The 15,087-nt window shown below is 45.6% G+C and overlaps 1 protein-coding gene across 1 annotated transcript in view; it reads left to right on the forward strand.

Annotated features, from left to right (window-relative positions):
- The first annotated feature begins 1,082 nt into the window (after window positions 1-1,082).
- Window positions 1,083-15,087, forward strand: part of LOC115202241 (hedgehog-interacting protein) — a 45,929-nt gene continuing 31,924 nt past the window's right edge. Inside the window, exons 1-4 of the mRNA XM_029766230.1 lie at window positions 1,083-1,795; window positions 6,733-6,925; window positions 12,099-12,243; window positions 14,246-14,447. Of these exons, the coding sequence (XP_029622090.1) occupies window positions 1,523-1,795; window positions 6,733-6,925; window positions 12,099-12,243; window positions 14,246-14,447 (813 nt within the window). The 5' untranslated portion in view covers window positions 1,083-1,522. The remainder of the gene's footprint in view (window positions 1,796-6,732; window positions 6,926-12,098; window positions 12,244-14,245; window positions 14,448-15,087) is intronic.

The following is a 15,087-nucleotide window of genomic DNA, read 5'->3' on the forward strand; positions in this document are numbered from 1 at the left end:
TTCAGTCGTGTGGTCAGGTGCCACAAAAAGGGACTTAGGAAAATTGCAATTGGCTCAGAACAGGGCAGCACGGCTGACCCTTGGATGTAAACTGAGAGATAATTTTAATAACATGCATGTCAATCTCTTCTGGCTCAAAGTGGAGGAGAGATTGACTTCATCACTACTTGTATTTATGAGGTATTGACATTGAATGCACTGAGCTCTCTGTTTGAACTACTGGTGCACAGCTCGGACACCCATGCATACCCCACAAGACATGCCACAAGAGGTCTCTTCACAGTCCCAGAGTCCAGAACAGACTATGGGAGACGCACAGTACTACATAGAGCCATGAATACATCGAACTCTATTCCACATCAAGTAATTAATGCAAGCAGTAAAATTAGACTTAAAAAACTGATAAAAATACACCTTATGGAACAGCGGGGACTGTGAAGCAACACAAACAAAGGCACAGACATATGTATACACACACACGATAACATACGCACTACACGCATGTTAACATGGATTTTGTACTGTAGATATGTGGTAGTGGTGAAGTAGGAGCCTGAGAGCACACGGTGTGTTGTGAAATCTGTGAATGTATTGTAAAAAAATGTTATTGTATAATCTGCCTTAATTTTGCTGGACCCCAGGAAGAGGGATCCATAATAAATACAAATACAAATAGTGTATGTTAATGTTTCAGAGAATTGGTGGGGGGATTGGTGTGTTTACTTTTACATTAAGATATGTAACCTAGTGTTGGCTAATGCTTGCCATTATGTAGATCACATTCCCAAAATATATAATCAAGTAAGTGCTATAGATAGGGGATGCAGAATACACATGAAACGACATATGTAATAGACTTTACAATCCTAGAAAGAATCACTTCTAGAATGTATTCTCAAGTGCACTTGACTTCTCAATCTCACCTCTTCAATTCTTCTGTAGGCTATCACTGACGACAGCCCGTCCAGTGCTGACAGCCAGGTATTCATCGTTCCGTTCAACGGTAGTGTACAGCCAAGTGCGCGCTCTCGTGCTGTCATACGTCACTGTGCTCGCTCCTCTTCTCGCGCGCTGGTTAAAAAGAAGGAGGAAAGAGCAAGGGGAAACATGTGAGCGCTCTGAGGATCTAGTGAGAGACAATTTTGTGCTTACTTTTTTGACCCAATGCACTGTGCTCAAACGGATTTTAAATCAGAAGGAAGGACACAAATTAAGCTTACTGCAATTCTCAGAGTTTGCTTATTATTTGCTTTGTTTTCTTTACGAGAGAAAAATGTGTATTTCTGGGGTATGCCATCATAACCAGCACTACCATTAATTTATTTTAAATAACTTTTTTTTTCTTTAGCAAATATTTAATTCTGATTACTTTATGCGTATACCTTTATTAAACTAAATGATTATAATCGTTTACCTGTGATACAGCATATATAAATATAGAGAATAGAGTATTTTGTAGGTTTGCACCGTTGCTTTCAACAGTGTTTGCTCTCATATCTTTTGGTTTCAACGTTTTTTCAATATGAGGCATTTGAAATTTGTACTCGTGTTGGCTATTGCAGTCAACGTTTGGGAATGTGGGGATTCGAAATTTGGCGAGAAGGGGGAAATAAGCCCGAGGAGAAGGAGATGTTACGACGGGAGCATGCCCAAGCGACTGAAGAAGAGGGAAAGAAAACTGTCAGTGGACAGCGGTGCAAGCAGCGGGGAAGTTTGTCACAGGTTGTACCCTCGTGTGTCATGCTGCCCAACCAGGCGTGCTGCTTATCAGATAGTCCACCGGCGTGATGCCAGGGTATGTTGGGCTCGTTGCATTCTTTCATTGTGAGAGCTGTCTGTAGGCTAATGCCAAACGCCCCGGGGAATGTATTTACTGCGTTGTGTGTCTTTTCGACTTGTTGTTGACAGTAGTATAATTAACGATATATGAGGGAGGTTGGGACCGTAGCCTACTTACAAATTCTGGCGTTGTCCTGCTACTCCAGGCTGTTTTTGAGGTTTCTTTATCAGTCACATTAAATATGTAGAAAATCCATAAAACTGTAAAAACAAATGAACATGATTTATCAGCTAACTATGTTGTTTAAAAGTGTTGAAATGATATAAGCCTCCTGATTGTTGGTCTCGAGCGTGTCCAAAGCGTTACCGTGTTACCATGGTTATGTTATAACCTTTTACGTTCATCCCAGCGCTACAAAATAACCCCACACGCGCTCAGTCCAAGTGAGTCAGCACCGTTCACTATCGTTAAATTCTACTAAGTTATTCTTTGAGTCACACGCCGCAGTTATGCGCACGTGTGGCATGTTTGTCAGCGCACTTACAATGTATTCTGCAACAATGTTGCATGTTATTATGTTTTTCTTATTTCCAATCAGTTCCTGCACAGAATGTGCGCGTTTACTGTACATAGCCTACGCAGATGCCCATTATAGACAAATGATTATCGTCATGTTTAACTGCATGGATACATCTTTAACACAGTCTTCATAGGCTACGTGGAGTTCACGGTAGAATTCGCCATATTGTCATGTAAACCGCTCCCAACGAATCGACATATCCGGCTGGGTGGTATCTCACTTTGTGTTGTGACAAAAAGCCATATTGCGTCATTTAATTTGCTCAAGTCATGCAAATAGGAGGAAAAACCCTGAACGGAACAAAAATAACCTCGACTTCTCCTCCCTACTACACTGCCCACACACAGAGCTCTTTTTGCTTATGGCAAAAGAATAACAACACCACCATTGTGTTTGTTAGTTTCACTAATGGGTGATGCTGGAGAACATCACTCTCCCCCTCAGTCCCTCTACTCTGTCCAAGTGTTAAGGCTGCTGAGAGGGTATTATTTGTCCTTCACCCCCCTCTCTCACACCCACCCCTCACTAACTTACACCTATTCCCAAAGGGCAAGTGTTTTGTTTAAGATTTTTAACACCAGTCTTAGTGTTGCCTACAGCACAGCCTCTTTTCTCTATAGAGGCTATGTGTGGTGGCCTCTCTCTCTCCCTGTGATTCCTGATGGTGAGACCTTATGAGGCTTGTCTAAGATTGAATGACAAGCAAATGTTTTCAAGTGTGACCTTTGTGCATTGATATGTTTGTTCCGGCAATTTCACTGACAAAAGCCATTGTGCAGATCCTATCAAAGAAATGAGTCCTCCTGTAACAGCTGCTCCTCTACAGTGAGCTACTTACACGTTGGCTTTTTGATCAAGTCTCTGTGAGGAGGACAACGACCAGCATAAAGGAGCTTATGGAAATGCATTTTGCATTTGGGCTGTCCATGTGAACTGGCAACCTTGTGTTATTGATGTGTTACGACGCATTTCCCCCCCACATGCCAAGGTGTGTCACACAGATGGATGTTGTGCGTGTGTGTGGGTCGGTTGTTTACCTTCGGAGACGTGTGTCCCTTGCATTTCTGTTCCCCCAGTAATGCTATAATAGCGCTTGTACAGACCGGGATCGAGCCTACTGACTGAGAATTTCTCTTTCTCTGCTTTTGAGTAGCGAGTCAGTGGTGAAATTTTGCTACTAAACACAACAAACAAAGGTCCTCTTGTTCTGGTTTGTGGTGATGGCAACATTGGAGCCCATCCCAGCAACATATGGGCACAGGGTATGGCTGAGAGCCCACAAATGCTCCTCTCCATGGACTGTGCCAGCCCATGGCACGCCGAATCAATGGGCAATTTAGAGCAGGAGGGCGGGTGGTTAGGAATGCCCACGGCGGTAGTACTCACATGGATTTGGAGGGGTTAGTAGTAGTAATAGTATAGTAACATATACTGTACCACTTAGCAAACACTGTTATCCAAAATGACTTAAAATACAGTGAGTGCATATGTTTTAGTATCTGTATACTGCAGGGATTAAACCCACATCCCAGCCGTTGTTGGCGTCAATCTCTTACCAACTGAGCCACACCTGACCACTACAGTTACAGAGACCGAGAGTAAGTCAAACACACAGACATGGACAACCAGGTTTTAGCCCCGTCTAAGCCTACCCTGCCTAATGCTGACATGTCAACACTTCTAAAGGCTAACAGCTTTTAGCTGCTCTGCACTCTTTATTAGTATGGTATTAGTATGAGTATATTTATGAGTATATTTATTGCTTGTTTATAGCCGGGTTTATCAACCTCTGTGTGTGCTTCTGGCAAGTCCTAATCACCCGTGTTTTACACTGTCCTGGTAAGAGGAGTAGAACAAACATTCTTTGGCCATCTCTAGTCGTGGTCCTGAGGGGCTAAAAAACAACCAAAGGGCCTGTGGTCACAAAACGGTCTCGAACACGACCGCAGGGTGGCTTTATCGTTAAGAAACAGCTTTCTCTTCCAGACCTAGTCAGGTTATTGTTGAACTGAGAGAGTGAGAGAGAGAGAGTGTGTTAAAGAGAGAGAGGGGGAGGTGTCCATATGTTGGACCCAGGTCTGTAGGCCTAATTGACTAGGACAGACTGCTAATTTGTTGATACCAGTGCGGGAATGATGTGCCTGTCTATCTCTAAATTGGTGTTTACACACGGACGGACCTCACACAGTGCAAAGCACTACCAGCCTGCCTGCTGCCTAAGCAGCACACATGTCTGGATGCAGGACAGATTACGTTGTGTTTTATTACACCTAATTTGCTACGTAAATAATCCCTGCTAATTTCTGGGGTCTAAATCTCTTGTTTACTTTTGTTTAGCGACCTAAGTAACGCTTCAAACCCTCTAATTCGGCTCCATCCATTTTGGCCCCAGCCGCCCTGACATATGAAATGTAATTTGAACTTAACTGTTTGTACACTTAGGTAAACAAGTCGTGACATTAAAAGGTAATCAAGTCTAATTTTGGTGTGGGCTTAGTTTCTCTGGAGAATATTTTTTCAGTGTACCATCAATAAAGCTGCAGCGGTGGATAATTAAAGTTAGGTTATATCATCTCCATGCTAATGTCTTACAATAATGTTTATTATAAACTGGGTGGTTCGAGCCCTGAATGCTGATTGGCTGAAAGCCGTGGTATATACTTTTCTGATAGAGTTCAATGGGTCAAATCGGATGGCCTGTTGTCCAGACCTCTGGCAGTTTCTATGGGGGTGCCACAGGGTTCAATTCTTGGGCCAACTCTTTTCTCTGTATACATCAATGATGTCGCTCTTGCTGCTGGTGAGTCTCTGATCCACCTCTACGCAAACGATACCTTTCTGTATACTTCTGGCCCTTCTTTGGACACTGTGTTAACAACCCTCCAGATGAGCTTCAATGCCATACAACTCTCCTTCCGTGGCCTCCAACTGCTCTTAAATACAAGTAAAACTAAATGCATGCTCTTCAACCAATTGCTGCCCGCACCTGCCCGCCCGTCCAGCATCACTACTCTGGACGGTTCTGACTTAGAATATGTGGACAACTACAAATACCTAGGTGTCTGGTTAGACTGTAAACTCTCCTTCCAGACTCACATCAAACATCTCCAATCCAAAGTTAAATCTAGAATCGGCTTCCTATTTCGCAACAAAGCATCCTTCACTCATGCTGCCAAACATACCCTCGTAAAACTGACCATCGACTTCGGCGATGTCATTTACAAAATAGCCTCCAATACCCTACTCAATAAACTGGATGCAGTCTATCACAGTGCCATCCGTTTTGTCACCAAAGCCCCATATACTACCCACCACTGCGACCTGTACGCTCTTGTTGGCTGGCCCTCGCTACATACTCGTCGCCAAACCCACTGGCTCCAGGTCATCTACAAGACCCTGCTTGGTAAAGTCCCCCCATATCTCAGCTCACTGGTCACCATAGCAGCACCCACCTGTAGCACGCGCTCCAGCAGGTATATCTCTCTGATCACCCCCAAAGCCAATTCCTCCTTTGGTCGTCTCTCCTTCCAGTTCTCTGCTGCCAATGACTGGAACAAACTACAAAAATCTCTGAAACTGGAAACACATCTCCCTCACTAACTTTAAGCACCAGCTGTCAGAGCAGCTCACAGATCTCTGCACCTGTACATAGCCCATCTATAATTTAGCCTAAACAACTACCTCTTCCCCTACTGTATTTATTTATTTTGCTCCTTTGCACCCCATTATTTCTATTTCTACTTTGCACTTTCTTCCACTACAAATCTACCATTCCAGTGTTTTACTTGCTATATTGTATTTACTTTGCCACCATGGCCTTTTTTGCCTTCCTTATCTCACCTCATTTGCTCACATTGTATATAGACTTATTTTTCTACTGTATTATTGACTGTATGTTTGTTTTACTCCATGTGTAACTCTGTGTTGTTGTATGTGTCGAACTGCTTTGCTTTATCTTGGCCAGGTCGCAATTGTAAATGAGAACTTGTTCTCAACTTGCCTACCTGGTTAAATAAAGGTGAAATAAATAAAAATAAAAATATCAGAGTGTATACCACGCGTATGACAAAATATTTATTTTTACTCGTCTGATTAAGTTGGTAACCAGTTTATAATAGCAATAACGCACCTCAGGGGTTTGTGGTATATGGCCAATATACCACGGCTAAGGGCTGTATCCAAGCACTTAGAACAGCCCTTAGCCATGGTATATTGGCCATATACAGCACCCCCCGGCCTTATTGTTTAATTATACAATATCGCTGACATGCCAGCAAATTACAAGCCATGTTGAGGTGTAAAACATTAATGCTCACTAAGTCCGTATTTTAATCAGTCATTGTTTCTTGTTGCGTGTGGTCCCTCCCCCTAGATCTTCTCCACCAATAACACGGAGTGCAGCCGTCTCCTGGAGGAGATTAAGTGTGCACACTGTTCGCCCAACGCCCAAGTGCTGTTCCACTCCCCCGAGTCGGACAAGGTCCCCCTCAGGGAGCCCCACCTGCCACGCCTCTGCCAGGACTACTGCCGAGAGTTCTACTATACCTGCCGCGGACACATACCAGGTAACCATTCTACTACACCTACCACTAAGATATAACAGGTAACCATTCTACTACACCTACCACTAAGATATACCAGGTAACCATTCAACTACACCTACCACTAAGATATACCAGGTAACCATTCAACTACACCTACCACTAAGATATACCAGGTAACCATTCTACTACACCTACCACTAAGATATACCAGGTAACCATTCAACTACACCTACCACTAAGATATACCAGGTAACCATTCAACTACACCTACCACTAAGATATACCAGGTAACCATTCAACTACACCTACCACTAAGATATACCAGGTAACCATTCAACTACACCTACCACTAAGATATACCAGGTAACCATTCAACTACACCTACCACTAAGATATACCAGGTAACCAAGAAGGATGATGATAGTGCCATCACTACCTCAGTCAGTGCTTGCACTGTATAGGCAGAGTGAGGCACACATATGAACACAAATCTCTCTCTCTCGCTCTCTCTCTCACACTCTCTCTCATTCTCACTCACTCTCCCTCCCTCAATCTCACTCACTCTCTCTCTCTCTCTTATTGACTTCCTGACACACTACATACAGCCTAATGTCTGAATAAGGCAATATTACATTTCTGAGCAGGTCTCCTCAAGGTCCCCAATTCAAAGTCAGCAAACAGTGTTGAACATATAGGTACCTTGGTTTTACTTATGCAAGACGCAGTGGAGCGTAAGGACTCAAGAAGGAATATTTATTTATGTAGGCTTACCTCATCTGACCTCACCTCCACTTGGTGGTAGAGCCTGCCTGCCTCACGCCCCCATACACTGGGAGAGCCTCGTCTCAGTCTACCCACCCTGGCTGGCAGACGTTGCCTACTGCAGCCATCAGCCTAGCACTTTGTTAATTAGTCTGACTATACACTTTAGACCTGGCAATCAGGAGGTCTCTCTCTCTCTCTCTCTCTCTCTCTCTCTTTCTCTCTCTCTCTCTCTCTCTCTTTCTCTCGTCCCTCAGACTGCAGGTTAAACCAACCCAGTACAAGACGTTGTTTTATTGCACCAAGTGGACAGGATTTATTTTCTTGCGCTAGCCGAGTTGTACAAATGTGTAAATACTTGTGGATTTTTTATAGATTTCTGAGTGTGGCAGCATTGTCAGTATTTTTAGTCCCACTTGGACTGGTTGTAGATGTGTTTTAAGGAACATTACTTTTCTTTACTCACATTTACTCAAACTCTTCCTCAATCTATGGAATTTAGACATAAATTGTGTACACACACATGCGCACGCGCACACACACACACACACATACACACACACACACACACACACACACACACACACACACACACACACACACACACACACACACACACACACACACACACACACACACACACACACACACATAACCACACGCCCTAAACAAAGTCTCTACAATCTGCCAGAGCTGAAAATGATTGATTTTATGACCCTTTCCTTCCCTGTCCCCGTCCTTCTTTGGCAAGCCCTCCTGAGCTGCCCTGGCTGACGTCAGGGGGCTGACGTCAGGGGGCTGACGGTGCTGTTTGGGGATGTGTAAGCTGTAAGCACCCTGGCTACGGTCTAGACATGACCGGCTCTGACACCTCGCGCCACCAAGGGAGCTCCTCACACACAGCCTCAGACACACACAAACTACGGCCTGTTTAAAAAACGCCACTCACACCATCAGTTTGTTTTCCTTGGTGATAAATTCGATGGAACGTAAACACAATCAGAGCTGCCTCGCTGGACCCGGGCCTCGCCTCGGCCCTCGAACTGCTCCCCCGTACGCGTTGGCAAGGCAACGCCAGCCCTGGAGGGAGTCTCCTCCCGATGTGGAATAAGCGAGGAGATGACATGGAGATGACATGCCACGCCGTTTCCTCCTGGATAGGACGGTATTGTGAGATGATAGGAGACCTGCTTGATAGGCCGCCCTCCCTGAAAGCTCCCCGTCCTCAGAAGTAGGGCCTTTGAAGGGCTGTTACCTGTCTGCCGTGCCTCCCAGTGAAGTGCACATTCCTTGTGATCAAACGGCCGCTGCTTGCCCCCAGCCAATTCTTCTTCCTATCTGTGTCGCCACGGCAGATTAAATCTGCTAGCGATTTGCTGAACAGAGAACAGTTTCAACCACACATGTGGTGGCTCTACACCACCACCAGCACTATCAACATCAACCCCCCTCCCCCATGTACATATTACCTCTATTACCTCAACTAACCTGTACCCCCGCACATTGACTCGGTACCGGTACCCCCTGTGTATAGCCTCTCTATTGTTATTTTATTGTTGCTCTTTCATTTATTACTTTAGTTAATTGAGTAAATATTTTTCTTAACTCTTGTTTTTCTCAAAACTGCATTGTTGGTTAAGGGCTTGTAAGTAAGCATTTCACCTGTTGTATTCGGCAGAGAGAGAGAGGGATAGAGAGAGATGGACAGAGAGAGAGGGATGGAGAGAGATGGACAGAGAGAGATGGTGAGAGAGATGGAGAGAGAGAGAGAGAGAGAGAGAGAGACAGCAGCCAGTGAGCTGACAGACAGCAGTGAAAGCTTAGAGTTAAACCCAGAGCTTCATACCAGGAGCTTGAGCCAGAGAAGGAGTCAGTCACCCCCCCTCCCATCAATCCTTCCCTCCCTTTCTCCCCCTCTACGCAGATCAGCATATGTGGTGACGAATGACACATTTATTTTTCTACAAAGGTTGTGTATATGTAAAGCTGCTGAAGTGCATCAAGATGTCAAGTACTTTGGGTGGCCACCCAGGTTGTCTTGGAAGACAACCAGATGGAAGTAGAACTATAGCGCTAGCTCACTGCCTGGGATGTGGACAGAGGTTTTTCCCCCTCTATCTCTCTCTCTCTCTTTCTCTCTCGCTCTTTCTTTCTCTCTCTGTCTCTCTTTCTCTCGCTCTTTCTCTCTCCCTCTCTTTCTTTCTCTCTCGCTCTCTCTCTCTCCCTCTCTCTCTTTTTCCCCCCAGGCCAGTACAATAAAACTGGTACATATTGTGGAGGGAGAGAGAGAGAGGGAGAGAGAATGCAGTGCTCGGTGCCACATGTTTATGGAAGTAGTTAACCATAAATTGTCTAAAATTAGATGGCCCTCTAAGTACATATCATTCTGGATACAGACAGAGGTTTCTCCTCCTATGGATTTAAGAGTCCCTTTCTGGATTTGTGTCCTTATGTATTTTTCTGGGGGGGGGGGGGGTTTAAGCTACTTGTTTTTACAGTTTGTTGGTTTTCTGTTCAACTTAAATTTGCATTTGTAGTAATCACTATTGCCTCTTAAGAACATGTTTAATTAAATCTAAAATATAAAGCACTGATAAACATTCGTTTTTTGGGCTCATGTACAGTATACATCACTAAAGATGAAATTCAGAACGCTTCCAGAACTGTACTCTGCATCAACACATGCAAAGTGCTGACCAACAGTATTAAACCTGAACGGTAGCCTTTACTGTGTCTTTAAATGTCCTCCTGCTCCCGTGAAACTCCCTCTCCAGCTCCCCATTAGGCTGTGTACTTAGCCCTCATTTCTCCATAAAGACATTTATGGCCTGAGTCTCACTTTAACCTAGAGGTCCCCCCCCCCCTCCATCCCTCCATCCCCCACTCTGTCTCTCCCCTCTGCATCTGAGGTCCTGGGACCAGCATGGTTAAGATAACTGCAGGCACAAAGTAGGTGGGTGGCATATGCCTGGGAGTGTTTGTGTGTGTGTGTGTGTTCTGAGTGTGTGTTTGATCTCCGTGTTGTATTTAGATGTTTAGTGGGATATCCTATCACCTCCAGTGGTAGTGTGGTCAGCCTTGTGGTCGGTGTGGAGGGGCCAGGATGGAGGGAGGGAGGGATGTATGGGGTCCGGAGACCGAGATGAAAGAGAGGAGAGACAGTCCTGTTTGTGTTTTTATCACTGCTGTGTTTGCTCTCCTCCTCCGCCCCTCTGAGGGTTGTGTTAAGGAAACAATATTGGCACGGTTGTTTTTAGGTCACGCGCAGGTTTTAAGATACGCTGCTTGCTTGCGTTCTTTTCACCCTGTTAGTGGTTTGCCCTGCTAGCACAATAAGAAAGGGGAGGGGGCGTTCCTAGAATCTTGGAATAATGTTGTGACTGTGGGTCTCTGAAGGTGGCCAATCAGGCGGGGTTGGGGCTGCTGTGTCTAATGAGGATATATTCCCAGATTACTTTGTGCACCAGACCCTGGTGTTGAACCAACTTTAGCTCTAGTACAACTAGCCGCTCCAAGAGAAAACAAGGTGGTCTTGGGAAATAACCGTGTGATGGGGACATTTTTGCTTTGAACTTCCCCAAAGCACAAGCAAGCAGTGGAACACAATCAATCAACATTTGGGAACATCATTTCTTGATTTGGGTTTTGAGGCAGACAGAATATTTCTATCCCTCCTAAAAATGTGCAAAGTTAGTGTTTGGAAGACTGGGCTGTTAATTAAACATGGTCAGTTTTGAATTAGAGTTTCTCACATTTCACATGCTGTGCCCATATGCCTGCCGCTGGGCTGAGGAGGGCGCAAGCATCTAGGCTGTGGCCCAAATAGGCACTGGTCAAAAGTAGTGCACTATAAAGGGAATAGGGTGCCATTTGGCACTGGCCCCTAACAGTGCTTTAATTGTATGAGAATTTCAGCCTATGTTATACTTAATATTCCAAATATCTGGAAAGCTATTAGGTATCCACAGCAGTCACCCAGGTGAGGTAGAGCTGCGAGGCATAGCAACAGGGGTCAAACAGCCATAGCAACAGGGGTCAAAGAATAAAGTTAAAGATGGATGGGGCCTCAGTGGTGCCTGCTGCAGAGTTGAAGACCTGAGGAACAGTCTGAACAGCATATTCCTCACATTCTGCTCAGATCTAACTCAGTTGGCCTGTCTGGCCAAGCGTTTCTTCACTTGTTCAGCCCAGGCCTAGCCAGTATTTGGTTTGGCTCATTCAGCACAACTCTCAAAAACAACTGTCTGAAAACTTAAGGAACTAAAGCTGGGTAAACATGAATTAAGGGCGACTAACTAGGAGGGGATTTAGCTTCAGCTCGCTGGTAAGTTGGATGATGTTGCATCATGGTTTGAACGAGGTGTGATGTCACTTGACTTGAATCGTCTTTCTCTGCCTGTGGGCCGTTGTCTGTGTCCATGGTGTTTTTCAGAGCTGTTCCAAGCCGATGTGGATGAGTTCTGTCAATACTACGGACGGAGGGATGGAGGCCTGTGCTTCCCAGATTTCCACCGAAAGCAAACACGGGGACAGGACTCCAACTACTTGGGAGATGAGAAAGTCGAAGACATCAACAGGTTTGTAATGTTTCACTTTCAAAATCTCTTTTACTTGTGTATGTTAGGAAGAGTGCATTTAAGGTATGCTTTTTAAATATTGAGTTAACCATCCAAAAAGGTCGCCTTCAGTGAGTTGAGGAAAGAGAGGCCATTGTGTGTATCGTGGCATCTCCACACTCTGAACCATGGGAGACACGCCAATGCCAAGCCTGGATGACCCCCCCCCCCCTTTTTACCCGTCACCCATCTCCCCAGTCATCACCAAAGCCTGCCGTTTGTTCAGGGTGCATTGGGCCAGGCTTTGGCCACACAATGGAAATGCTTACCCTGCAGGCCAACCCTCCCTCCCTTCTAGCTAGTGGCTGTACGTCATAGACAAACTTTAACTTTTTTTTTGTCTGCTCCGGTGGAGAGAGAGCCTCTGAGCTCCCCGTCTCCGTCCCAAATGGCACCCTATTCCCTACGTAGTGCACTAGTCCTACGGGCCCTGGTGAAAAGTAGTACACCGTATAGGGAATAGGGTGCCATTTGGGACGCATAACTCGTTCTAGCCCCTCTGACGCGAGCTGAGAGCGCTGCTGCTGGACATGTGACCAACTGACCGTCCTGCTATCTCGAGCCGGAACAGACCAGACCAGACCAGAGAAACTATGCTGATGCTGTCTGTCTATGATGTCTAGCTAAGTGCTGTCTGCATTCCTGGGGTTGATGGTGTTCTACTCTAGTCGTTTCTAGTAATGACCCCTTGCTATGCTAAAGAGCACTGTAATTGTAATTGCACTGAACTCTAGGATGGATGGCCGGGATGGCTGAGGAGAGATATAGAGCTTCTGTTGGCAGCCGCTCATCTAAAGGGACTCTTGTTGAGCTGACTCCCCTTCTCATCTTCCGCCTGGGGCCGGCCAAGAGATGATGAGCAAGGAGAGAGGGCCAGGTTTTAACCACCGATGTCATCTAACATCGTAAGTCTTAATCAGACCTCCCACTTCAAAACTGGCCTGAGGGAGAGAGAGAGGCAGAGAGAGAGATAGAGAGAGAGAGAGCCAAGAAGGGAGAGAGAGAGGCAGAGAGAGAGATAGAGAGAGAGCCAGAGTGAGGGAGAGAGAGAGAGAGCCAGGGAGCGAAAGAGAGAGCTAGAGAGAGAGGGCGCACATCTGCTGTGTGTATGAACTTGACACATGCGTCACGATGACAGCATAGCACCAGACAGGAAACTGACGAGGCGAGATAACTGAACTGACACCCTTTTTCCTCCAATGAATATCCATCCTTCACTCAGGCTCTCAATGGCAAATTCCGCCCGGCGATTGGGAATGTCTTGAAACAAGTGTGTGAGGAGCGAGGATCAGCGTCACCGCCTTCATGCGTTAGCTAGCTGTCGCGATGTTGTATAATGGAGTTTGAATGTTCTGTTTCCCACATCAAATGTGAACTGTGGTTTTACGCAACACTTGTTGCACAGCTGGAGACCCCTCATCCCCCATTTAAGCATTGCTCCACTAAATTCACCCGTGGAGTGACATATGTATGTATGTGTGCCCAATGCACATGAATCAAAGTCACTGCCTATGGAAGTGTCTAAACTCTTACTCAACCCTTCCCATCGTGTCATGCTATTGCTTCACTGTTACTTTGTAAATCACTGGTATTAATTTACTGTCAAGTCAACTCAATCAGTGTATGTTTATTGTGGGGGGTATTTTCTGTTTTTCCTCTCTTTCTTTCTCTCTCTCTCTCTCTCTCTCTCTCTCTCTCTCTCTCTCTCGCTCTATCTGTCTCTCTCTCTATCTGTCTCTCATGCTCGCTCTCTCTCTGTCTCTTTCTCCTTCTCTCTCTCTGTCTGTCTCTCTCTCTGTCTCTCATGCTTTCTCTCTCGCTCTCTCTATCTGTCTCTCACGCTCACTCTCTCTCGCTCTTTCTCCTTCTTTCTTTCTCCTTCTCTCCATCTCCCTCCTTCCCTCTCTCAACGGGATTATCCATCGGTGACCCTTGACCTTTCGTTCCTCCTCCGGCCGCCCAGGAAGCACAAGCACAACTGCTACTGTGCCCAGGTGGTGTTGAGCGGGCTGAGGCAGCCAGTAGCCGTGGTGCACTGTGGGGACGGATCCCAGCGCCTCTTTGTCCTGGAGAAGGAGGGCTTTGTCCGGGTGCTGACCCATAACATGGAGCTGCTGAAAGAGCCTTTCCTGGACATCCACAAGCTGGTGCAGACCGGACTCAAGGTCAGTGAGGAACACAATACGCATCCCTAATGACACCCTATTCCCTACATAGTGCACTACTTTTGACCAGGACCCATAGGGGCACCTGAAGACTGCTCCGAACTCTAATTCACATATAAGCGATGGTACTTGGTCGCCCCGTGTCTTCCCAATATAAACGCACCTTAACACCAGTTTTAACACCAAAACGGTTAACTATCAATGTAGGGAGCGGACACAGAGGGAGAGACACACTTAAGTGGTTTTATTTCTGTGTTGCAAACATTGAGGAGAGGGAGAGAGAGTGGAACACAGTCTTGGACACTCCTCAAACATTTCTACTTCTAAGACCTACCTCTCTCGTCTGATAATTCCGACCAACCAAGACCCTTCCTTCCAGACTTAACCCCCCCCTGGAGTCTGCTCGTTAGTCTAACACTTCATTAAATAATTAAACAAAACCATCAGCTATTTATTAATTGTCCCAACAACTCACACGTTGTTATCTTTCAATGAGCTTAGCACACAGGTTGAGAACATTGCTAATGTGCTGCTAATTTGTATAAGGTGGATAAATGGCTTTTTAAGTGTTACTCTGTACTCTCCCCCACCAAGCTGTTTCCGTATAGGTTAGCACTGTACAATCCCACAAGATGAAAAA

The sequence above is a fragment of the Salmo trutta genome, chromosome 11 (genome assembly GCF_901001165.1).
Source record: "Salmo trutta chromosome 11, fSalTru1.1, whole genome shotgun sequence".
Lineage (NCBI taxonomy): Eukaryota > Metazoa > Chordata > Actinopteri > Salmoniformes > Salmonidae > Salmo > Salmo trutta.